The sequence below is a fragment of the Mytilus californianus genome, unplaced genomic scaffold (assembly GCF_021869535.1).
Source record: "Mytilus californianus isolate M0D057914Y unplaced genomic scaffold, xbMytCali1.0.p SCAF_4, whole genome shotgun sequence".
NCBI classification, from domain to species: domain Eukaryota; kingdom Metazoa; phylum Mollusca; class Bivalvia; order Mytilida; family Mytilidae; genus Mytilus; species Mytilus californianus.
Genome location: NW_026262690.1, coordinates 59,936,597 through 59,963,684, shown reverse-complemented (window position 1 = coordinate 59,963,684; position 27,088 = coordinate 59,936,597). Strand labels below are relative to the sequence as shown.

Here is a 27,088-nt window from a genome sequence, read left to right as displayed (position 1 = left end):
CAGTAATAACAGAACATTCAGTATACCCGGTAATAAATTAAAAACACATAGCTGAGAGGATGATAGAGCAGATTCTAACCCCTCAAAAAGACATTGTCAACCTTGGCTTCACCTCAGTTGTCAATGTTTTCTCTGGGTAACAAACTGCTCTATCACCCTCTCAGCTATGTGTTTTTCATATAGTGACATACATGTGCATATGTATGTAATCAGTAAAAAGGGGCATGAAAATGTCACATATTATAACAAAATTTGGTTCAAACTAGAATTTTATTCCCTTTGAGTGATAACTTTTCTGAAACCATTGACATTCATCTACCAAATGATCATATAAAAAAATGAATTTCTTTTGCCTCATTTTTTCGTAAAATTGAATCACGAAGTTTGTGTGACAAAAAATTGGAATAAAAACATTACAATAATTTCTGGACTAATGTCTGGTATGGATATGAAGATACAGACTGTCATACAGAAAACAGCCCATAATACATACATTACACATTCTTGATGTTCATATAAACCCACTATGAAGGCTATATTAATCTTCAGCTATCCAAAAATGAATTTTATTGCACACTAGCTTTCATATTTGAAAAATCCACCTGGGCCAAAATGCAAAACTACATACCTAATTGTGGAGTTCTACCTTAAATGTTAAAGGAAAAGTAGCAAACAAGCTGAAAGAAAAAAGTAAAAATTACATTGCACTACTTCATACATTTACAAATGAATTAACAATCTTATTTTGAAATTGTTTAGGAAATTAACTAGTTGTATGATGAAATAAAAATTTCTTTATTTTATAGCAGGTTCACCTTTGGATTTGGCAAAATTGGAAGAAGAAGGGGTGATGAGTTTAAATATTTCTAGCCCGATGAGCCAGAATGAATTCAGTCTAAACTCTACCTCAAACTCTTCATTTGGGCAAGCAGTTACTGCAGCAACATTTTCAAACTTCAATAATCCATCCACTACTCTGGCTGCAAGTATTCCCAACACCATTCCTGCCATTCTAGCACCAAGTGGTGCAAGAGATATGCAGGCCAGATCAACAATATCTGATTACCAATTAGGTACAAACAATTCAGACCATAAGGATCTAGCAAACAACGTAGCTTTATCACAAAACTCTCAAGGAAACATCCTTCAATCACAAAATATGTTTGGTACACTAAGTAATATACAGGTTGTTGGTAACAACACTCAAGATATATCTCAGGAACAAACTTTAAGCATCAGCCAGCTTAACAATCTTCTTCAATATCCAGACGTTCTTAAATTGCTTGGATTAAGTGCAGATGGTTTAGCCCCACAGGCAGCCAGTGTACCATCTGTGAGTTTCAATCAGATGAATACTGATCAGTATGCTAATAGCAATAGTGGTTATGATCCCCATGATATCAGATTGGAAGATTTTGTTGAGGAGTTGAGTCAAAATGACATTGAAGTTGATTGTGAAGAAGTTAGTAGTTCGACTGAAAAAGAGGAACATTGTGGAAAGTGCAAGAATGAAAATGACAAAAGTGAAAAGAAAACAGAAAAAGGTAAATCTTCAGGCAAAATATCAAAGGACATAGTGTCAGAAAAGAAAGTTTCGGAAAAGAAAACAGAAAACAAGGATGAAAAATCGGAGATACAATCTGCAGTTGTCTCATCCAACAAGAATGATGTTGAGGAAGGGTAGAATGTTTATCATTACATTATGTATAACATGAATTTCATTTCAATAATATGCTTTGAAACTTACTACAAAAAGTTACCATTTTGGTTGCAACAGACATTTTACTGTGTCTTAAATTTGTATTGTTTCATCTTTCATTTTACAATGATAATTATATATAGTTGTGAAACTAGAAGAATTGAATAATTATTGTATATAAGTGTGCACCAAAAATGTTTTAATAGTTGAGCAATCCATAATAAGTTTCTGGTTTGCTATATAAATCTATGATTAAAATTTTAAGATGATACTATTATAATAAATCATGTCTCTTCTTAATTTTATGAAAATATTTCCGTAAAATATTGTTACATGTTCTATTGAAAGATATACATCTTTCCATGTGATCTTTTGAGGATTGTTGTCATTTGTAACTACATATAGAATTAGAAATTAGTCTATGGGTATCCTCTGTCTCTGAGAAAGATGCATGAGAAATCTAAAGTTTCATGTATACATGACTGACTGTCAATTTCTAAAGAGCCTTTACATTTATATAGATATATATATTTTGAACATGAATTCACATTTTCTAGGGTTAGTTTCTAAACAGCAAACTAAAAATAATTATGAATGGCTTTATTTACATTTTATATATATATATATATATATATATATTTAGCAAACCACAGAAGCATTTTTTGTTTGTTTTCTCCTTGATTTTTATTGTTGATAGATTGAACTGCTGTTGTGAATATTATCTTATTTATAAACTTTAGCATTAAAGTAGGCAATAACAGAATGACTGGTCATAGTATGACCAGACTTGACTCTATATTCTAATTTAAAAAAATATTTTATGGTAAAGGGGATATATAAGAATACTCATTGTACATGTTGTATGGATTCCTCACAGGACAGATGATTAAATCATTATTTCATTTAATATTTGAGGGCATTACAATCTGACGTTCATGAATCATCATTAATACATCTTGGAGTTCCTGGAAAAAAAGAATCTATATACATTTGTATATTGCTTTAAAAAAAGGAAAAAAGACTAGTGTCAGACTCTCAATATTTCAAATACGGGTTTGTTGAAGTTATAAATAATTTGAAACAAAGTCTTTACAGTACATTCTGTAATACCAGTAGCTAATAAAATTTACTATTGATAATTGCACATTACAAGAATCAACTGTTGCTGTACAGTTTTGGTTCTTATTAACCATGTGTTATTATTTATTAATATGTTTATTATTATACCATTTTTTTAATCAATCTGGAAATGCATCATACATTATTTGTAGCTGACAACAACTTCCTTGTTTATGAGGTTTTGATTTCGATACTTTTATTTAAAGCAAGGTTTTGTGGCAAAAAAAGACAGATACTATTACTCACCAGGGGTTCATCTTTTTTCTTGGGTTACAAATTTCATGGATTAAGGAAAAGTTGTATTTTTTTGTAGTTACTTGGTTTCCTGATTTAGACAAATATTTCATGCAAATCTGTAGGAAACTCATACTTTGTTGAAAAATTAAATTTGTGGTTCTCCTTTATCTACAAATAATAATAAATCTACAATAATTATATTACAAAAAGATACTGAAATTTAGAGAGCCATTTAAATTACTCTGTACACTACAACCTGTGTTAAAAGAAATGATGCAGATACACCCAGGAGTTATTCTCATATCAATAAATATCTAACATTAATAACTTTTTCTTGATGTTTTGAATGCTTTTCTATTTTCTTTCTATTTTTACAAACTAGTATCTATAGTTACATAAGAAAAGTAATTGATGAATTTTTAATGCTTGTTATTTTTATTGTTAATTTTTCTTTATATAACAACCTGTTTGTTGCCTTTGTTAAAGCTATTGGCTGTTATTTCTGTTGCCAAATTGTATAAATCTTGCTGATGCTTATTAATTAATAAATAAAATTAAACAAGTTTTTTTTTAACTCATTTAATGCTGTGCCTTCATACCTGGGTTACACATAAGGATCACATCACTATTCATTTTCTTAAGCCAATATCATTGACATTGTCACACTTCCCTCTCCTTTTCGAATCTGAACAACTTCGATTTCTCTTAAACTATCTAACACATCATTAAATTGTGTAAGATAGTTTAGAGAGGGCCTGAGGGGATAGGTGTTCATGGAAAGTTGAGGCAAGAAATATTTGTACTTTTTAGTTTTAGAGACTTTAAAGTTAAATTTATATATCCCTCATTTATAAAAAAATATTTGAGATATTCCCCACTGCACCACCTGCACTGATATATCAACTCCATTTAGGGGTCCATAGATGACCTTTGGAAGGCAAAATATTGACATTTGACTGAACACCCTTTTGGGGTAAAGATTGCATTCATGCAATCAAAACCTTTATGTGGCTGTCTTGATATTTATCAGTTTCCTAGACATTATCACTTCTTTTAAAATAAATAAAACAAAGTGCATTGAGCACAGCATTCTTTATATATTCTATCCCTGAATATTTCAAGAAATTTATCAGTGAAATGTATACTCAGATATTCAACTTACAAAATAATGTTTATGTGTATAACCATACTTTTTAAGAAATTACATAAATTGTGCATGGTGCATGAATTTAGCATCTCTTCTGATAACTTGAGTATCCCTTGCTATATAAGAAGGAAACTTAAACAGATAAAAGATATAGAAAGAGGAAAGAATTCTAATGATTTTAGGGTCAAAGTCAAGGTTACTGTTACTAGAAATAGATTTTTTGGGGAAAATGGCTTTCAGGTGGTAACTTAAGTTTTCCACTCAAGATTGAAATAAAACTTATACAGATGGAAGATATAGGTAGGGAAAGAAGCCTTAATTTTTATTATGGATCAATAGGTCAATTGTAAAGTCACTTTAACTAACAATAGAAAGATTAGGAAAACGGTTTTCGGTTGATAACTTGAGTTTCCGTTGCTTGATTGGATGAAATTTCAATAGATAAAAGAAGGGGAAGGGGAAAAAGCCTTTTCATTTAGTGGTCAAAGGTCAAGGTCAGTGCTATTTAAAAATAGAACTTTTTGGGAGAAATAGTTTCTGAGAGGTAAGTTTAGATTTCCTTGCTTGATTGGAATGGAACTTATACAGATGTAAGATAAAGGGAAAGGAAAGAAGCCTATAGAATATGGGTCAATATGTTAAAGGTCAAGGTCACTGTTACAAAAAATAGGAAATATTTTAGAAAAATGGTTTCCAGGTTGTATAAATTTGAGTTTATCTTGCTTGATTGGAATTAAACATAGAGTGAAGGGAAAGAAGTCTATTGATAATTGAGTTATAAGGTCAAAGGTAAGGTAACTGCTTCTAAAATTAAAAAAGTTTTGGAAAAAAAGGGTTTCCAGATGATAGCTTGAGGTTCCCTTATTTTCTTAGAATAACACTTACTAGTATACAGAAGAAACAGGGAAGATGAAGAAGAATATTGATTTTGGGGTCAACAGGTTAAAGGTTGAGGTCTCTTCTAAAAAAAAACAACTGTGCAAACTAAAATACAAAAAAGGATCATTAACTCTCACACCTATGAAAAAAAAAACAAATCCACAATCTTATATGTAATCAATAGCTATAGAAGGGGCGACATGTCCCCTTTTTATATGACCGCAACAAAATTTTTGTGGTCGTATATTGGTATGACATTGGCGTCGTCGTCGTCGTCCTCTGGCGTCGTCCGGCGTCGTCCGAAGACACATTGGTTTTCGCACTCTAACTTTAGTTTAAGTGAATGGATCTCTATGAAATTTTACCACAAGGTTCAATACCACAAAAGGAAGGTTGGGATTGGTTTTGGGGGTTATGGTACCAACAGTAAAGGAATTAGGGGCCAAAAATAAGCATTTTTGTAACTTCCAGACATAACTTGTGTGTAAGTGTGTGGATCTCTCAGACATTGTACCACAAGGTTCCATATCACAAAAGGAATGCTGGGATTGATTTTGGGGGTAATTGCCTCAAAATCTTAGGAATTAGGGGCCAAAAAAGGGGCAAAAAACAAGCATTTTTCTAGTTTCATGACAATAACTTGTGTGTAAGTGTATGGATCTTCCTGAAATTTTACTACAAGGTTCCATATCACAAAGGGAAAGCTGGAATTGAGTTTGGGGGTAATTGCCGAAACGTTTAGGAATTGGGGGCCAAAAAGGGGCAAAAAATAAGCATTTTTCTAGTTTCCAGACAATAACTTGTGTTCAAGTGTATGGATCTCTCTGAAATTGTACTGCAAGGTACCATACCACAAAGGGATGGCTGGGATTGAGTTTGGGGGTGATGAATCATAAGGGGGTTCAAAAAATTTGGGGGGGGGGATTTTTTTTTTTTTTCCTTTTTTTTTTCTTTTAAAATTTTCCATTTTAAGTTGGTTATTTCTGATTTATATTTAAAAGCAAATAATGATGATATGGTAGGAGATACACACCAAACAGGATGTGTAAATTATTATATAATAAGTAATGTGCAATAGCAAGAAATTTTCAATTGCACAGTATTGCACAATAGCAAGAAATCTTCAATTGCACAGTATTGCGCAATAGCAAGAAATCTTCAATTGCACAGTATTGCGCAATAGCAAGAAATATTCAATAGCACAATATTGCGCAATAGCAAGAAATTGTCAATTGTACAGTATTGCGCAATAGCAAGAAATATTTAATTGCACAGTATTGTGCAAGAGAAGATACTTCGTATAAATTGCTTATTTCTTGACCAATTTCAATGGGGTTTTATTCCTGAATTCTTGGGGTTTTTTAATATGCTGAATCATACCGTGTATTCAGTTTTTGGATTTTGGGCCCCGTTTTTAAATTGGTCCACATTGAGGTCCAAAGGGTCCAAAATTAAACTTTGTTTGATTTGATAAAAAATTGAATTATTGGGGATCTTTGATATGCCGAATCTAACCGTGTATTTAGATTCTTAATTTTTGGTTCCGTTTTCAAATTGGTCTACATTAAGGTCCAAAGGGTCCAAAATTAAACTTAGTTTGATTTTAACAAAAATTGAATTCTTAGGGTTCTTTGATATGCTGAATCTAAACATGTATTTAGATTTTTGATTATGAGCCCAGTTTTCAAGTTGGTCCAAATCGGGGTCCAAAATTAAACTTTGTTTGATTTCAACAAAAATTGAATATATGGGGTTCTTTGATATGCTGAATCTAACCATGTATTTAGATTTTTGATTTTTGGGCCCCGTTGTCAACTTTGTCCACATTGAGGTCAAAAGGGTCCAAAATTAAACTTTGTTTGATTTCATCAAAAATTGAATTATTGGGGTTCTTTGATATGCCGAATCTAACCGTGTATTTAGATTCTTAATTTTTGGTTCCGTTTTCAAATTGGTCTACATTAAGGTCCAAAGGGTCCAAAATTAAACTTAGTTTGATTTTAACAAAAATTGAATTCTTAGGATTCTTTGATATGCTGAATCTAAACATGTATTTAGATTTTTGATTATGAGCCCAGTTTTCAAGTTGGTCCAAATCGGGGTCCAAAATTAAACTTTGTTTGATTTCAACAAAAATTGAATATATGGGGTTCTTTGATATGCTGAATCTAACCATGTATTTAGATTTTGGATATTGGACCATAATAGGTGAATGTCCAATTTAAAAATTTTAAGTTCTTAGACCACATTCATTCTGTGTCAGAAACCTATGCTGTGTCAAATATTTAATCACAATCCAAATGCAAAGCTGTATCAAGCTTGAATGTTGTGTCCATACTTGCCCAAACTGTTCAGGATTCGACCTCTGCGGTCGTATCAAGCTGAGCCCTGCGGAGCATTTTATTCCCATTGCCATCTCAGTGTATAAAGACTAAGCTACGTCTGTGACCTATCACTATCATGGTTCAATAAAAGTTAATCAAAGTAAGAAAATGTTCACTTGAGAAAAAAATTAAATACAACCTCTTGGTAAAACAGACGCTCATTCTTTAACTTTTATTGAAACCTAACACCAACAGTTATTTGGTGTTAGGTTTCAAATGGTGAAGTTGAAGTCATCCCTTCGTAAATTTTACGGACGCCATCACGAGTTGGTTGACCGTTATAGAATAACCGTTTCACAGATGATATCGGATATGTTCCTTATGTCGTAACTACAATACCCTTCCCTTTTCACGAATTAGACTATTTACCGGATTTTTAATAACATAAGCAACACGACGGGTGCCACATGTGGATCAGGATCTGCTTACCCTTCCGGAGCACCTGAGATCACCCCCAGTTTTTGGTGGGGTTCGTGTTGCTTAGTCTTTAGTTTTCTATGTTGTGTCATCTGTACTATTATTTGTCTGTTTGTCTTTTTATTTTTGGCCATGACGTTGTCAGTTTGTTTTCGATCTATTAGTTTGACTGTCCCTCTGGTATCTTTTGTCCCTCTTTTTATTTCACTTTATTATGACAAGTGAACCATTCAATTGATAGCAGTTGCTTGTGACCCATGATGCTGTCTTCAATGGAATACATAGATTTTGATATCAGGTCAGATGTAAACTACCGATATAAGATATTAGTAAACTTTTACTAAAGCGAAGGCAAGGCCAAACTGGAAATTCAGTAATCCGTATAAGGATTAGAAATTTAGGAACCCAGAGGACTTCTACCAAAAACCCCTACCTATTCAACAGGTATCAATTCCTGGCTATGTACTGTCTTTAATTGTGAAAACTGTGCAAGAGATGTAAAGGAATTCCTGACAATCAGAAGAAAATATGTTAATACACAGAAAAACTATTACCTGTGAGACTCGTTGGGAATTTATCTGGTTACGTCAAGTTTAATCAGTGGATTTAGCTGTACCACATAAGCATTACATTATTTGGATATCAGCAGGAGTCTTTTAATATCTATTGCTCTAAGTTTTAAATCTTGCATTGAGACCATTATCAAAATCATATGATCAAGCTCATCGGTAAGGCAAGCTGTTTTTAAACTTCTTCACTTTTAATATATCTTAAAGTTAGTAGGATATCTTGTTAAGTATATAAGATATCTTGTATTCTTTACAAGATATCTTATTCAATTTGAAGTTAATAAGATGTCTTGTTTCCTTTATTGTCTTGCCTTGACGGAGTCAAAAAGCAAGACATAGTTATGCTGTTTCCGGCGTCTGCGATGGCGGCGGCGGCGTCAACAATGTATTAGTTTGTGATTAGGTCTAGTTCATGGTGAACCACTAGTGCTAGGTCAATGATATTTGGTATGCAGTTGTATTAGCATTGGCACATCTCATTACCATGGAGATTATTTGGCCCCACCCCCTCAGTCAAGGTCTATTGACTTTGAAACTTTGCTTAGTTTACATGTATTAGTTTGTGATTAGGTCAGTTTATGGGGAACCACTAGTGGTAGGTCAATGATATTTGGTATGCAGTTGTATTAGCATTGGCACATCTCATTACCATGGAGATTATTTGGCCCCACCCCTTCAGTCAAGTCTATTGACTTTGAAACTTTGCCTAGTTTACATGTATTAGTTTGTGATTAGGTCAGTTTATGGGGAACCACTAGTGGTAGGTCAATGATATTTGGTATGCAGTTGTATAAGCATTGGCATATCTCATTACCATGGAGATTATTTGGCCCCACCCCTTCAGTCAAGTCTATTGACTTTGAAACTTTGCCTAGTTTACATGTATTAGTTTGTGATTAGGTCAGTTTATGGGGAACCACTAGTGGTAGGTCAATGATATTTGGTATGCAGTTGTATAAGCATTGGCATATCTCATTTCCATGGAGATTATTTGGCCCCACCCCCTCAGTCATGGTCTATTGATTTTAAAACTTTTGCTTAGTTTACATGTATTAGTTTGTGATTAGGTCAGTTTAAGGGGAACCGTTAGTGGTAGGTCAATGATAATTGGTATGCAGTTGTAGAAGCATTAGCACATCTTATTTCCATGGAGATTATTTGGTCCTTACTTCTCAGTCATGGTCTATTGACTTTGAAACTTTTGCTTAGTTTACATGTATCAGTTTGTGGTTAGGTCAGTTTAAGATGAACCACTAATGTTGAGTCAATGATATTCGGTATGCAAATGTATTGGCATTTGCAAGTTTCATTTCCATGGAGATTATATAACCCCACCCCCTAATTATGGTTCATTGACTTTGAAACTTTTACATAGTTTACAAGTTAATGTTTGTGTTTAGGTTTGTTTAAAGGGAACGACTTATGAAAAGTCAATGGTATTTGGTTTGCAGTTGTATAAGCATTTGCACATCTCATTTCCATGGAGACTTTTTAGTCCTGTACATTCAGTCATGGTTCATTGACTTTGAATATTTGCATAACTTACATGTTAAAGTATTGTAATTTTAATTTCAACATTTGCATTATCAAAATAACAAATAGGCTAGACATATCTCTGTGTTAACAGTTTATAGAAACAAGGAATTATTTGAATCTGGAATAATTTTGAAATCTTGAAAATTGATAAGAAATGTATGATGAAAACTAACTCAACTAAATAGGGTTAGCCATGCGCACATGGCTAAGGTTAATTTTATTTTCACTGATATTTCAGTATGAACTAACTACCCCCCACCCTGTTAGCCATGCATGCATGCATGCCTTACCCTCCTAAATTGTGTTAGTTTTCATCATACATTTCTTATCAATTTTCCAGAATTCAAAATTATTCCAGATTCAAATATTTCCTTGTTTAGAGTATTTTATTAACTTTATACAAAATCATTTCAACTAAATTAGATATTTCATATCTTTTTAAAGATATTTTTTGTACATATACAATATATTGTATAATTTAATAGATATATCTTTAAAAGTATATAAGATATTTTATTTACTTTATTAGTTAACTTATTGACTTTAATAAAATATCTTATAAGCTATACAAGCTATCTTATATGAATGATTCTCAGATATCTTATTTAGTTTATGATATATCTTATTTAGTTTATAATATATCATATTTATTTTATGATATATCTTATTTAGTTTATAAGATATCTTATTTGGTTTATAAGATATCTTATTTTGTTTAATAAGTCAGTATTTGAGAGACAAATAATACAAGTCTCTGCATGGTATTGATTTGAGTCGGTACATAATCTGAGACATATATATATGTTGTGTACAAGTTATCATTTTGTACAAATTATAATTTGTATTTTGACTTTGTACAAAAAGTGCTTGTACAAATTACAATTTGTATAAAATTTGACTTAAATTCACTTATAACTTGTATAATAATTTATAGTATGGATTTTGTTATAAAAGAGAAGCATTGATACACACTATAGAATTTTTATTCAATGACCACACAATAAACCTTATTTACAAAATACAAAAATAGTTTTGTATCATTTGTTTGAGCATGTGAATGAATTATGGCATCGGGGATTGCACAACATCTTTTGCTTTTTACATTTACATTTAGAAGTGCTGCACCTCCCCTTGCATTTACATGAAAGAAAACCCTGACCACCAGTTTTTGAAAGCTTTTTAACTGCTTCACGTAGCAAAAGTTGAAGCTCAGAAACCGTTGCTGTGAATAAAGATGTGTCTTTAACAGCTTCAATTTGATTTCTCAACAAATATCCTGTTAAAATTCCTACAGCTGTTCCAATGCGGTACCCAAATTCTCCAGATTCAATAATTACACCTAAGATATTTCGAAGATCAGTTGGGGTATGATCATACTGAGGAATTAGTATAATGACATTATCCCCCACAGCAAGTTCTGATAATTTTGTTTCGTTTTCTTGGTTAAATATTCAGCTTGGATCTGTTGGCTAGACAGTACACGCTTCCTGGCATGTATGATTGGTGTTTCAACGTCAGTGTCATCCTGATAGTCACTCGGGTCAATTTCTATTATACTATCAGAATTGTCACTGGGGCCAATTTCTATTATACTATCAGAATTGTCACTCGGGCCAATTTCTATTATACTATGAGAATTGTCACAGGGGCCAATTTCTATTATACTATGAGGGGGTGGAAAGGGGGGTACCTTTCTCCTTTCTCCCACCCCTCGTCTCCTTTCTCCCGCCCCTCTGCTTCCATCTCCCACCTTAACAACCGTCTTTTTTTCAGATCAATCGATTTTAATACAAATTTGAATTTGTCTCGTCCTTTCACAGCTCAGTACAGTCAGTACAATTTCCTCTTCCTCAAACGTCTCGCTAACTTTTTCATTGATCGTCATTGTATCAGTCTGAAGAGAGCTGGTCAGCATATTGTAAATCTCCTCATCTAATGTATATACAACCTGACCAGGTAACAACTTGAGGGGGTATTACACTTTCTAATATACAATTAAGTGGTATATCTTTTGCATGTCTTTATGAAATTCAAGGCCATCATTCTCTTTATACAGAATCGATTTGCACACTTTGTCAGTTTCAAAAACACGTTCAGTGAGACTTCCGAGAGACAACTGGTCATCCAACATGACCGCCACCATATCATTTTCATCATAAATAGAGTCTAACACTGGTCCGGCGGGTTCATTTGAACTTTGCAATTGATCAATTGTGCGTGGTTCTGTAAGTGACGGGTCTTCAGCTGTTTCGTTGATTTTAATGTCGGTAACAGACAGATCTATCGATGCATATTTAGGTGGGATATTGTTTTGGTACATGTTGAGAGGCAGCGTACCTGCATTAAACTTCGTTGTTTCGGCTCTTACGCTTCGCTGTCGTACTCCTTTTCCATATCTCTCCCTAAATTCAAACAATAGTTTCACGTCTTCTTTAGAGACACTGGACGGCTTGTCACGTTGAAACTTTGGAAACTGTTCAAGGGATAGATACTGTTTTGGACTCTCATACGCTGATGTTTTCTTTGATGTGAAATAATGATATCCACAAAGCGATACTCTCTTAACACACTCAACGACACCTCTGAGAAAATCCCTTGCACAGTCAAGAACTGATGGTGTTTCTGTTTTTAACCACAACATACTGTGCAATTGTTCATTAACTAACGTAAGAGCTGAATTAATATCAACTTTCTCCAAGTATATTGATTCTATACCAGTAATTTGCTCGGCAAGAGACTCCAACATTGTTCGAAGCATATGAACTGACTGTATTGTTTTAGAGGCTGGTACGCCATGAGGTCTTTGCAAGCAGTTAATTTTCAAATGTAAAAGTGTATTGGCTTCAGATGTGCAGTTTTCAAAGAAACTTTCAACGTCTTTCAACTTAGAAATTGACATCCTGATATCATCGCTATGACCACTTCCCAATATTTCGGTATGCACAGAAAATGACTTGTAAATATCACGGAGTACAGACAGATATTTGTGCATTGGTGACAAAGACGTTACAAGTCTGATATTTTTCGATCCAGAGTCTATAACAAACAGAGTGTTGCCTTCAGTACATATTCCTGATGGTTGCGAAAATTGGCAATCTTTACCAAGACCATCCTCATTTCCTTCCTCTCCTTTCCCAGCGAACAAAACAACATCAGGTTGGTTAAGTGATACATTTTCAATGTCTTTGATCTTGTATAATGCTCTTTTCCCAACGTCAGAGTATATTAATTCAGTTCCAACTATGGCAATTCCATGTGGTTGGTTGCAGATTTCGGTACCAGTTTTCAGAATCACAGAGACTGTGTTTGAATCCAATTCTAGGCGCAGAATACCAGCTGTATGATCGGCTAAGTACAGATAGTTTGAACAGTAGGCTAATCCAAAACATCCACTCAAATCTGGTACACTAATCGAGTATAAACTTGTTCCAAAAAGGTCATAGCCATAGGCAGCAACTTTTCGTTTCACAGAAACCTGCAAGATTGACTTTGTTTTCTGATCTGCTACAAAAAACAAATCTTTGTCAACTTTAACTAGTTTAGTAGGTACAACAGCGTCAATGCCAATGTCAAGAACCCTGACTGTGTCTTTTGTGCCTCTTGGAAGACCTGCCGCCTCTATTCTCCTGATGATAATTTGTCTGAGGGTTTTCAGATTACTTTTTTCGGGTTCTGTTATCTCCAAAAACGTGGCATATTCACACAGATTTCTTTTGGTTGATTTAGATATGTCTAATTTCAGAGTATCTTTATGGTCTATGTAGACTATTTTGTTTTTGCCACTTTCACACACGAACATTATCCCATCTAAATTCATAATCGAACTTGGTGTGCTCAGACCTTTTGCCAACTGTTTGACCTCTGCTGGATAGTGAAGTCTAATTGAATATATAACTCCTACCCGATCAGCAACGTACAATACGGACGGATCATCCGAAAGACATATGTCTACTGGTTCCTTTAAAATGCTTGGATGATTGTCATCGCATTTTCTGTACTTTTCCGGAACGACTGTACATACGATCACGTCATTATCTGAATTGTGTAGACAGTCAAGGACTTTTTCTGAACTTATTTCGGCAATTGCAGCAGTTGCCTGTCGATCCTTCCGTTGCACAGAATCCAACGAAATGTTTTCTCTAAACACATTTCTCATTATTGTCTGTGTTTGTCTTAACATTCGAAGAATGATCAAATTTATTCGGTAATTGTCAACTAAGAGCCACCAGTTTGACAAACTACCTGCTAGACATTTTCCAATATGGACCGCATCCGGACCTACACCAGTTAGACTTAATTCTGGAATTTGTCGACCCTCAATTTTGTCATCAATTATTTTTTCCATTGCGTTTTTTTTTTTTCTGTTCACAACCGTGAATAACAACAATCACGGCCATTCTATTACACTTGATATTGTTCTCGATACATCTCTCACATGCTCGTAATTGTGGTAGTATAGAAATCTGGCCATTTATTTCACACTTGTCGTTTTTTTACCTCTTTACTTTTTTTTCAACATTAAAGTTCGTCTCCCTTTGATAGTTCTCCCTCCTTTCTCCCGCCCCCTCTCTCCTTTCTCCCGCCCCCTTTCTCCTTTCTCCCGCCCCCTTTCTCCCTGTCTCCCAATATCCTTTCCACCTACTCATACTATCAGAATTGTCACTGGGGCCAATTTCCTTTGTACTATCAGAATTAACTGGTATGCATGTATCAATTACATTTCCTGTCTCCATCTGAGTATTTTTGTATTTTGTAAATAAGGTTTATTGTGAAAGTTCTATAGTGTGTATCAATGCTTTTTTAATAACAAAATCCATACCATAAATTATTGTACAAGTTATAAATGAAAGAAATGTAGTCAAATTTTGTACAAATTGTAATTTGTGCAAGCACTTTTTGTACAAATCACAATTTGTACAAAGTCAAAATACACAAATTATAATTTGTACAATTTTTTTGTACAAAATGATAACTTGTACACAACATATATAAGGAACTATATATATATATATATATATATGTCTCTTGACATGTAAAATATAAAAGAACAACTATAGCTATAGAACGCTAATAAATAAACCTAAAAACCGATTTAACGTTTATTATCATAAAACATTTCAATTTTTTTATATGAAAACGGAACAAGTACCGGTTGTCGGAACGTACATTACTCGAGTTTTCAGCATTTTCTAATCCTTTAACAATCTTAACACCCCCATTTTTTCTGGATGACATTAAATCTCTGTTTCATAAACGTATACAGGAACACTTGAATATCGGATTTAATAATTTTCTTGGGAAAGCCACCCGGAACTTCCATTCATAGAAATGACACATCATGATGTTAAAATTAAACAGGAAAAAACTATTGACTATTTAAATATAGCATACATTGATTTCCTGGTAACTAACAATAACAAATACTTTGACACGTGGAAGTATCCACGACATTATCATTGTCGTTTACATATAATACATATCATTTGAATAAGTATAAAAAGCATTTGTCAAAATGATCTACGTACACAATTTCTTTAAATTAAAACTACTAAAAAACATTGAAACAGTTAAAAGAAATCATGGGGATACTATGGACAAAATTAAGCGAGGCATTTTCATACTTCACAGAAACTGGACATTGTAAAATTTTACTGTTGGGTTTAGATAATGCAGGTATGTTGTTTATATCTAAGAATGCAAATAGGATAATGAAATAGATTGTTTTGTTCGATCTTTCGTTTGTTATAGCGATTAGCTATTATATCTTTAGCTTTTGCTTGTTTTTGATTTATTGATTATATTATCATCATCGGTATTATTATTTTTTTCCCTTTTCATTTTTTTTTTCGTGTAGTTCATTTTCGCACTTTAACAGGGTAAACAAATCACAAAGAAATTGTTTCAGTGGATGTCCAAGCAGTCGACTTCTCCGAGAGGCATACTTTTGAATTAATATCGATATACGAAATAAAAAAAAAGATTAATTCTACAACCCTAACTACGGATTGATATTTAACACAAATGAATAAAAGGAGTTCAAGCAATTGGCTTTTCATTTATTAGAAATTAAAGATTGATTGATTGTGCATGGTTTGCTTAACGCCGAATTGTAAATATTGCATGCAACAAAGTAACAACTATCCCAAAATGTAGGTGCTGCAAAGTGGGTCGACCTGGGTGAAGGGCGGGATACCAGATGAGTTTACAACAAACGGTATGTCAGTTTGATAAGCACAGGAATTTATTTTGCATTTTGCTACACGCCACATATGGACTCCCCAAAGAGCAACAGTTATACCGTTGTTGCAAATGTTGTTTAACTTGCCGAAAGTATGGCCATATTTCTATACTTCAGTCACCTTTAGGGGAAGAATACTCGTCAAACCTAAACTATATCTGAATTTGATAGAACATTCAAGCAATCGTCTTTTCAAATTTGTTTCTAACTTCCAATACATTGTGGTTTTTTTTTATAGGAAAAACTACAATTCTGTACAAACTAAAGCTTAACGAAGCTGTTAGTACCATACCTACCTTAGGATTCAATGTAGAAACGGTAACGCCGTGCAAAGGATTGGAGTTTACAGTGTGGGACGTTGGAGGACAGGAAAAACTCCGATCTCTATGGAATTACTATTTCCAAGACACATGTGGTATGTTAATACGTTCAAAAACTTAGTAGTTAAGGTTAAATTTTATTTATATATCATGAGTATTTATTATTATTTTTTCAGTACTTAGTTAGAAAAAAACAAAGAATTATTAAGTATGCCTGTCCTTTTTTTAGCACGGAAATAATTTTTCAGTGTAATGCCAAATAAAACGATGTAACTTTTGTTACTTGTATGAGTAATTATAAATCGTATGACTACTCTAGAACTGTGTTCAGAACTTATAATTTTCGTCTTTTCCTGTAGGTTTGATATACGTAGTTGATAGTAACGACAGAGAACGGTACGAAATGGCTAGAGAAGAATTATTCCGTGTCATTGAAACAGATGAGATGAGGGAAGTGCCAGTCGTTGTCCTTGCCAACAAACAGGATCTACCAAGTAAATGTCCTACATTGTATGCATACATGTATATGAAAAAAAAAATCAAATACAATAATCTTATTTTTTTTTAAATATATTACGCCCTACCCTAATCACATAATTTGTTGTAATAGTCTTCTATTAAATCATGTCTGTTCGTTTTAACCTTAAACAATTCCCTTATCGAAACATCAATGATTTTAGGCTATGAATTACTCGTATACAATAGGAAGTGCATTTTCTTTCACAAGTAATGCATATAAAAAGTTATTATAATAAAGATAATTGGCCATACTGAAGTGGAGGGGGCAATTGTCCTTATTGTCAAAACTTATAAAAGGTCATTCATCACTCGTATTCAATCATATATATTGTCAATCAAATTTAATTTTGCACTTTTATTTTGGCTTGTCTTATTTGTCTCCTTCTCCTCATCTTTCCTACCAACCGAAGGTATGTTCCGCTGCAACATGCATTCATTAAAAAAAATATGAGATGTGATATTATTGTCAAAGACACAGCTATCCACCAAAAGATGTAAACAACTAAAGAATACCTTACGTCCTTCAACAATGAGCAAAACACATAGTACGCTTTAAAAGGCCCGGGATAACAAAATGTTTAACAATTCAATAGACAAACTAAACGGCATATTGGAGTTAATAACATAAAACTATAAAAACAAGTACGGCAGCTAGCAACCAATGACTGCTTGGCATAGTTCACTTTTATTACTTGTTTGACTGTAAATCAATTCCGGTTTTCTGTTAACTGCTGATGGTCATTACTACTTTGTGGAAGCTGATAACAAAAGTTCTTTTCAAAATTACTGTAAAAGTCACTATTATGCCAATCTAATTGAAATGATTCAACTGCATAACATGTCGATAATTCTATCCTTCAGATTCACCAAAACCAGATGTTTTGGCAGAAGCACTATCTCTCCAGAAATTGAGAGACAGAAAATGGTTTATTCAGGGAACTTGTGCAAGCAGTGGTGAAGGTTTATATGAAGGTTTAAATGAAATGGCAAAAGTTGTAAAAGACTTCAAAAAGACAAGACAGAGTTGGTAGAAGGAAAACACTGAGAAAGATACTAGTTAATATAAATCCTTATGCAAGTAACAGATTTCTTGCATCAAGAAGTGTAAAGTATCTAAACAATGATGCGGATTCTTTTCATTTTATTTGCGGAATGCAAACTGTACTGGATCATACATCGAATGGCCACCGTCTTCCAGGGAAGGAGTAGGAAAACAGACATTGTCAGTTCTTTATATCATATTTTAATTGACATATAAGAAGGATGTTTTAAATCCTTATATTACTTCAGCTCTACATGTAAACAATCAGTAATCAGGAATATCCTTGAGACATTTACCACCAATAAATTTGTCAAAAAGCTTGCAATGTTTTAATCTGTATGTATGTATGTATGTATGAAAACCTGTGTGCCAACATCAATAAGTATAAAGTGAAGTTTCAGGCACTACAGATACTAGTATTCACAAACTCTCTCATTTGCAATCTTAAGTTTTCAGATAATTTTGAAAGGTAAACATAACATTCACCAAAATTGCACCCAACCTATTATTTATAAACCATAACAAGAATTTCGAAGAATGGCATGTTTCACAAAAAAGGAGAAGATTTTAATATCCCATTCACTTAAATAGTAAATGAACTGAGAACAGGTACTAGTTTAAATATTAGGTTATATAACTCCCATGTATTTGAACAGCATTGGCTTCCAGAATTTCATTTTATCTTGATGTGTCTTAATTGTGTGAATTTGTGCAGTGTTGTTATTTATCATATTTGATGATTACTTTTAAATTAACCGCAAAATAATGTCGGTTGAAAATTATCACCGAACTTGTATTTGTCATGTGCAACACGAGCGGTACCACTAGTGGAGCAGAAACTGCTTACCCTTCCGGAGCATCTCAGCACCCTGGCTTTTTGATGAGGTTCGTGTTGCTTAATCTTTAGGTTTCTATGTAGTGTTTTGTGGGCAGCTTTTTGTAAATTCGTTGTTTTTTTTCTTTTTGGCCATGGTGTTGTCTGTTTTCTTTGAAAAATATTTTATTTTAATTGCCCCCTTGGTGTCTTCGCCCTCTTTTTTGCATTAGTAATTATCGATGTGGTATGCTGGTTTCCAAGCAAAATGTCTATACTCAATTCCCTCATCAAGCAGTTAATATTGTTTTGAATTATTTAGTTTAAATTGTGAAATTATTAAAATATTATTTGAGTTTAAATTGTGAAATTATTAAAAAAAAAACAAAGGTTCCAAATCCTTCAGGCAAAAAAGATTTGGTTATTCTTTATGTCTCTTTTTGGTCATAATTAAGGCTCTTCAAATCACGTGTTTAGAAAGTTATACATCATTGCATGGCATTCATTTTTTGGATATGAACGTTCCTTAATAATTTAAATCAAGAACAGCGTTTCGGCCGCAACAAATTTATAAAGTGTTATTTTTGTATGTGATTTACAAACAATGCAAATCTCTGAATGACACAAAATACTTGAATATAGGTAAAGACAACTACTTACGAATTTTCTGATTGTTTTGTTGTTGGGTTGGAGAATTATAGTTTGGGTTTTCTGTGTATAGTTTCTGGACAGTTATCTTTCATATGTAATAATTCTTTTAATCGACTTATTGTTTTTGATTGCTCCTTGGTATCTTCTAACATTATTTTAATTCATTTTTTTCTTGGGGAGAGAGGGAGGGGGACAGAATAATAAGCATGTGTTGGGATTCAACTAGTTTTTAGATGTAAGCACTCAACTTTTAAATCTCATCAAGCAGTTGGATAACACAAGGTACAATAAAGAACGTACAATAAAAGTCAGTGCAGGAAAAGTACTGTTCTCTATGATTATCTATGATATCTTTTAAAAAGAAAATGAAATCATGCCATCCTACACTCTAAAATGGACGGATGTACTTTGGAGTAGATTTTATACAATACCGTTATAAGTAGTACAGGAAGACACGATCTTGTACAATGAAATAGATAAAGAGGTAGGGTCAATTTTCCTGGTATTTGTTTCACTCACAAGGTCAATGTCTTGAAATTGTCATTATTAAGGAGTCTATATCATATGATTTCAATATTTCTAATTTTACAAATCAATATAAACCATCAGAATCTCGGTTATTTATCGCTACATTATGGTCTGAATGGAGTTTACATTATGGAGAATACAGATCCAATTGTACAGAAAAATGGGCAAAAAATGAAGAAAAATTAGAGAATAAACGGCAAAAACTATAAAGAATGGAGAAAAAGGAATTAGAAATTTAAACAATACAGAAATGAAGGACCCCTTATTCAGACCATAGCTCCTACCTGATGCTTTAAATAAAAATTAAACTTTTAAATGATTTTGTTAAATTTTGCATCGAAGGACATGTTTAAACCCTCCGCATTCCGTATGTACCTCAATGTCCTGAATTAGGAACCTGTAATTCAGTGTTTTTTTGTCGTTTGTTGATGTATATTATATTTGTTTTTGTTTGTTGTTTTTTGCATAAATCAGGTCCGTTGGTTTTTCTCGTTTAAATTGTTTTATCATTTGTGATGTTGGGGCCTTTCATAGCTTTCTATGCCGTATGGGTTTTGGTAATTGACGACAGATGCCGTATGTTGTTCTTAGTTGATAACATGCAACTACATAATTTGGTCTCTGGTGGATAGTTGTCTCCGGCATTGGAAATCATTCCACATACATATATACACATGTTGATATTTTGTTGTTTTTACCTTAGATTACCATAAAACATGTTATAGTAATCTCAGATTTTAGCAGAAAGATCTTCTGCGCCGCATTGACAAAAACCCAACGAAAAGGCAAAAAATAGCGTAGCGTCGTTGTTGCATCGTGCACAGAAATCATGATATCTTATTTTTCTATGTTTCTTAATTTTGGCAAATGCATACCATTGATTAATTGTTAAATTATACAATTATAGCCTTTATATGAGGTCGATACGAGGATATATCGACCTGAAAGAAGTATATCGACTGAAGACCGGAAGTCTGAGTTCGATATCCTTCTCAAGTTTATAGGTCGATATATCTTCGTATCGACCTCATCCGAAGGCTATAATTGTTATATTATTATTGTCAATATGATTGAAATAGAGCAGAAATTCACTTCATTGGTTGTTATGACAAAGTATTGAGATTTTTATATTTCTATTTTTAGATATTTGAAAAATAACTGCCAATATCACTTTTCTATCTGCCATTTTCAATCTACATTTGAGAATACAGTTTAACATGTGGTTCTTTCTAAACGGATCACATTAGTTAGATTATACAAAATAATAGTATTAAGGTTTATTTTTTGATCTGCATAAAATTCCGGAATTTTCAGACCAGATTTGTGTTGTACCTTTTCGGCTTGTGGCGCTTTTTTATTTGTGAAAATGTTTGGTCAATACCATAAAAGTTCTCATTTTTCCTTCAGCCTACAATTATTTCGTATTCTAAATCACCATTTTGATAATATATCACGATAGGTGCCCACGTAGACGTTCGCGTCGACTTTAAAATTTTGGCGGGAAAAAACATATTGATTCTGATTGAAAACGAGACGATGTAAACAGAACTCACACGTGTTAGCATTTGAAGTTTACATAACCTGGAAAATGGCATCGAAAGCTAGAATTGCTATATGTTTGCTGCGAAACGATTTAAGATTACATGACAACGAGGTAAAGAGATTGATTTCTCTTCACACAGTTTAATAGAATATTTCAAAGCGTGAACTTGTAACACATAACGAAAACAGAGACATATAAACATATATTTATATACATGTGTATATATATGTCTCTGACGAAAATCACCAAAGTTGTTGAGCACATCTAACAATAATTTGCTTCAAACTTTTAGTGGTGACAACATCTTACTTTAAAAGTCTACGAAGTCCATTTATAACTTTAAAGTTTAAAGTTTAATGGTTGCAATCACAGGCTCGATCTTAAATTTGGTGCAGGATTTGGATATCTTTTTTAATTTGTTTGCACTAAATATTTGCTTTAATTTTTTTATAAATAATTTTCACATTCATGTACTTAACACAACTAAGCTTGTCTTGCCTTGTTTTGGATGAATTTATCCACTGTCAGAGGCAGATTTAGGGAAGGGTACCCGGGCCCCCCTTATGGATCGAGCAACATTCATGGCTAACTGACTTTTTACCTATTCCACTCCAAACTTTGTCAAGATTGCCCTGGATACCATCTCTTTATTTTACTATCCATACTTAACAGTAAGTATGGAGAAAAAAAAATGGGATTGTATCGTGTGGCCCAAGGGATATTAAATTCATTAGCAATATGTCAAATCGCTCTTGCATTTTAAAGTTAATGAAGTAGTTCAATCATAGATAATAATTTTGTTCTGAGAAAGCCCTTTTTTTATTTTTGAACATCATGTCTATATTTATTAAATTCTATTCATTTGAAGGATTCAGTGGTCTCTGGATTAATATCCCCATAGCCCCTAATAAAAAAAATGAAATTGCTTGAGTTGAAACTGTCTGATATAGTGAACACGTGAATCTTTCATGGTGAAAAATTTGTGTAAATACCCCACTACAAGCAAGGGGGAGTATACTGGTATACATCGGTCCACCCATCTGGATTTCTGTAAGTCCCTGGAAATTTTTCGTCACACTTTTTTTTTTGGAATAACAAATCAGAGCATCCTTAAATTTGGTATTGAGCTTCATGTGAGCATGCTTCAATGTATGATGCATTTTCAGATTCATCGCTCAACAATGTCTGGTGTAAAATATATTTGTACACAAAATGGCCTTGTATGAAATTTTTGTCAATTTTTTCTCAGTAACTACAAATCAGCATTTCTGAAATTAGGCTGTAAATCACCTTGCATCCAGGAAAGTGGTGAATAATCTGAGCAGAGACTAATATCTGGCATCACAAAAAAATCCTTTAAGGACATAATACTATCTAGATATTACTAAAGATAATCACTGACTTGGGATAAGCACATGAACCTTTGTTTTGGTTAATCTAGTTATTTTAACATTCAACCCTCCTGCTTTAAACTTTATCAGTTAATTGGTTGGCTATACTGGTGTTTTACTTGTACCTGTATGTATTAGATAAACATAAAGTGTTTTGATCCATTAACTGCTTTTGCAGATGAAAATGAAGATCAGATTTGGTAAGATTAATTGCCTGTAAAACATTAAGCATTTCAAAGTACTGGTAGTCTTAAACTTTCATATTTCTAATTTCTTAGGTTTTTTTTGTATTACTAGAACACACCCGTGACATCGCGGGTCCGTCACTGAATTAAAGTACCTATGCCTCATTTTTAGCCTGGATTTTAAGTATTCATATTGTCATCTGATAAAGTCATGCTGATTATAAGTGTACAGTTTTCTCGGCTTTCAAAATCTTTCTGTTTGAACCCGTCCTGGTTTTCTTACTACAATAAAATTACTATAAACGAAATATATTAACCAAAATTAATAGTAGTATTGAGGTGGAAGACTTCTGTAAATAGTGTACTATAGTGTAACATAGATATAAAACAACTACTGGAAGAATTCCAGGTTCTCTTGATAGAAGAGGGATTTACAGAAAGTAACAGGCAACTACAACTGGAAACTACATGAGTCATATACTATTGGTATCGGATTCGACCAGGAACTTGTTAATTATTGGTATTATTAATTATGTGGAAAACAAAAGAGCCTGGAATGGTGTAATTTTTAAATAGCACCATTATCCTATATTAGTTATATTTAAAGTTGAATTCTTTGATTCATCATTTTTATGTCATGCCGGCTAACAAATTGAACCTCGTTATTTTAGTAGTATAGATTATATATGTAATATTTAGGATTTTTTTTTCTGTATCAGGCACTTTCCTGGGCTTTTAAAAATGCTGATTTCGTGGTACCACTGTATTGTTTTGATCCTCGTCATTACAAAGGCACCTGGCATTTCAACTTACCAAAAACAGGTTCACACAGACTGAAGTTTCTCCTGGAGAGTGTTAGTGATCTCAGAAATACATTGAGGCTCAAGGGGAGGTAATCACATTTAACATTTTTTGTAATTTAAGACTTGATCAAAACAATAAGAAATATTTATTAGTCCCCTACTGACGAAGTCGAAGGGGACTTTAGGTTTGCACTCTGTCCGTCCGTCTGTCCATCTGTCAGTCCGGCAAATCAGCTTTCCACACTTTTTTTCTTTGTTCTTGAAAATATTGATTTGATATTTGGTATATAGTTTTGCCATGACAAGTTATAGATCAATTCGAATTTTGTTCCCGTCTGATGACTTAGTTCAGAGTTATGGACCATAACTCTGGACCATATCTAATGTTAGAGTACTATGTTAAACCATATTTCTGTACAAAGGGAGATAACTCATTTTTATACGACCACAAAAATTAAAATTTTTTTGGTCGTATATTGGTATGACGTTGGCGTCGTCGTCGTCGTCGTCGTCCGTCGTCGTCCGAAGACACATTGGTTTTCGCACTCTAACTTTAGTTTAAGTGAATGGATCTCCATGAAATTTCACCATAAGGTTCAATACCACGAAAGGAAGGTTGGGATTGATTTTGGGGGTTATGGTACCAACAGTTAAGGAATTAGGGGCCAAAAAGGGGCCAAAAATAAGCATTTTTGTAACTTTCAGACAATAACTTGTGTGTAAGTGTATGGATCTCTCTGACATTGTACCACAAGGTTCCATATCACAAAGGGAAGGCTGTAATTGATTTTGGGGGTAATTGCCTCAAAATTTTAGGAATTAGGGGCCAAAAAAGGGGCAAAAAACAAGCATTTTTCTAGTTTCATGACAATAACTTGTGTGTAAGTGTTTGGATATTTCTGAAATTGTACTACAAGGTTCCATATCACAAAGGGAAAGCTGGAATTGAGTTTGGGGGTAATTGCCCGAAACGTTTAGGAATTGGGGGCCAAAAAGGGGCCAAAAATAAGCATTTTTCTAGTTTCCAGACAATAACTTGTGTTCAAGTGTATGGATCTCTCTGAAATTGTACTGCAAGGTACCATACCACAAAGGGAAGGCTGGGATTGAGTTTGGGGGTGATGAATCATAAGGGGGTTCAAAAAATTGGGGGGGGGGATTTTTTTTTTTTTTTTTTTTTCTTTTTATTCCTTTTTTTTTTCTTTTAAAATTTTCCATTTTAAGTTGGTTATTTCTGATTTATATTTAAAAGCAAATAATAATGATATGGTAGGAGATAAACACCAAACAGGATGTGTAAATTATTATATAATAAGTATTGTGCAATAGCAAGAAATTTTCAATTGCACAGTATTGCACAATAGCAAGAAATCTTCAATTGCACAGTATTGCGCAATAGCAAGAAATCTTCAATTTAACAGTATTGTGCAATAGCAAGAAATTACCAATAGCACAATATTGCGCAATAGCAAGAAATTGTCAATTGTACAGTATTGCGCAATAGCAAGAAATATTCAATTGCACAGTATTGTGCAAAAGAAGATACTTCGTATAAATTGCTTATTTCTTGATCAATTTAAATGGGGTTTTATTCTTGAATTCTTGGGGTTCTTTAATATGCTGAATCTAACCGTGTATTAAATTTTTGGATTTTGGGCCCCGTTTTTTAAATTGGTCCACATTGAGATCCAAAGGGTCCAAAATTTAACTTTGTTTGATTTCATCAAAAATTGAATTATTGGGGTTCTTTGATATGCCGAATCTAACCGTGTATTTAGATTTTTAACTTTGGGTCCCGTTTTTTAAATTGGTCTACATTAAGGTCCAAAGGGTCCAAAATTAAACTTAGTTTGATTTTAACAAAAATTGAATTCTTAGGGTTCTTTGATATGCTGAATCTAAACATGTGTTTAGATTTTTGATTATGAGCCCAGTTTTCAAGTTGGTCCAAGTTGGGGTCCAAAATTAAACTTTGTTTGATTTCAACAAAAATTGAATATATGGGGTTCTTTGATATGCTGAATCTAAACATGTATTTAGATTTTAGATTTTTGGCCCAGTTTTCAAGTTGGTCCAAATTGGGGTCCAAAATTAAACTTTGTTTGATTTCAACAAAAAATGAATATATGGGGTTCTTTGATATGCTGAATCTTACCATGTATTTAGATTTTTTATTTGTGGGCCCGCTATCAAATTGGTTCATATTGAGGTCAAAAGGGTCCACAATTAAACTTTGTTTGATTTCATCAAAAATTGAATTATTGGGGTTCTTTGATATGCCAAATCTAACCGTGTATTTAGATTTTTAATTTTGGGTCCTGTTTTTTAAATTGGTCTACACTAAGGTCCAAAGGGTCTAGAATTAAACTTAGTTTGATTTTAACAAAAATTGAATTTTTGGGGTTCTTTGATATGCTGAATCTAATCATGTGTTTAGATTTTTGATTATGGGACCAGTTTTCAAGTTGGTCCAAGTTGGGGTCCAAAATTAAACTTTGATTTCAACAAAAATTGAATATATGGGGTTCTTTGATATGCTGAATCTAAACATGTATTTAGATTTTAGATTTTTGGCCCAGTTTTCAAGTTGGTCCAAATTGGGGTCCAAAATTAAACTTTGTTTGATTTCAACAAAAATTGAATATATGGGGTTCTTTGATATGCTGAATCTTACCATGTATTTAGATTTTTTATTTGTGGGCCCGCTATCAAATTGGTTCATATTGAGGTCAAAAGGGTCCAAAATTAAACTTTGTTTGATTTCATCAAAAATTGAATTATTGGGGTTCTTTGATATGCCAAATCTAACCGTGTTTTTAGATTTTTAATTTTGGGTCCCGTTTTTTAAATTTGTCTACATTAAGGTCCAAAGGGTCCAAAATTAAACTTAGTTTGATTTTAACAAAAATTGAATTCTTCGGGTACTTTGATATGCTGAATCTAAACATGTGTTTAGATTTTTGATTATGGGACCAGTTTTCAAGTTTGTCCAAGTTGGGGTCCAAAATTAAACTTTGTTTGATTTCAACAAAAATTGAATATATGGGGTTCTTTGATATGCTGAATC

The 27,088-nt window shown here is 33.1% G+C and overlaps 3 protein-coding genes across 5 annotated transcripts in view; all 3 read left to right on the top strand.

Annotated features, from left to right (window-relative positions):
* LOC127698557 (proto-oncogene c-Rel-like) overlaps positions 1-27,088 on the top strand; it is a 182,992-nt gene that overhangs the window by 19,601 nt on the left and 136,303 nt on the right. For 2 of the 3 annotated variants that reach the window (XM_052202064.1, XM_052202061.1), the window contains one exon: positions 807-8,854. In XM_052202064.1, coding sequence (XP_052058024.1) covers positions 807-1,684 — 878 coding nt within the window. In that variant the 3' untranslated portion in view covers positions 1,685-8,854. The remainder of the gene's footprint in view (positions 1-806; positions 8,855-27,088) is intronic. The other variant, XM_052202063.1, reaches the window with a different exon arrangement.
* Positions 15,468-18,424, top strand: LOC127698586 (uncharacterized). Its single transcript, XM_052202103.1, has 4 exons — positions 15,468-15,660; positions 16,464-16,640; positions 16,905-17,039; positions 17,926-18,424. Exons 1-4 carry the CDS (start codon positions 15,567-15,569, stop codon positions 18,093-18,095), a joined length of 576 nt encoding a protein of 191 aa, XP_052058063.1. The 5' UTR covers positions 15,468-15,566; the 3' UTR covers positions 18,096-18,424.
* LOC127698566 (cryptochrome DASH-like) overlaps positions 21,638-27,088 on the top strand; it is a 32,230-nt gene continuing 26,779 nt past the window's right edge. The window contains exons 1-2 of the mRNA XM_052202073.1: positions 21,638-21,753; positions 23,938-24,110. Coding sequence (XP_052058033.1) covers positions 21,688-21,753; positions 23,938-24,110 — 239 coding nt within the window. The 5' untranslated portion in view covers positions 21,638-21,687. The remainder of the gene's footprint in view (positions 21,754-23,937; positions 24,111-27,088) is intronic.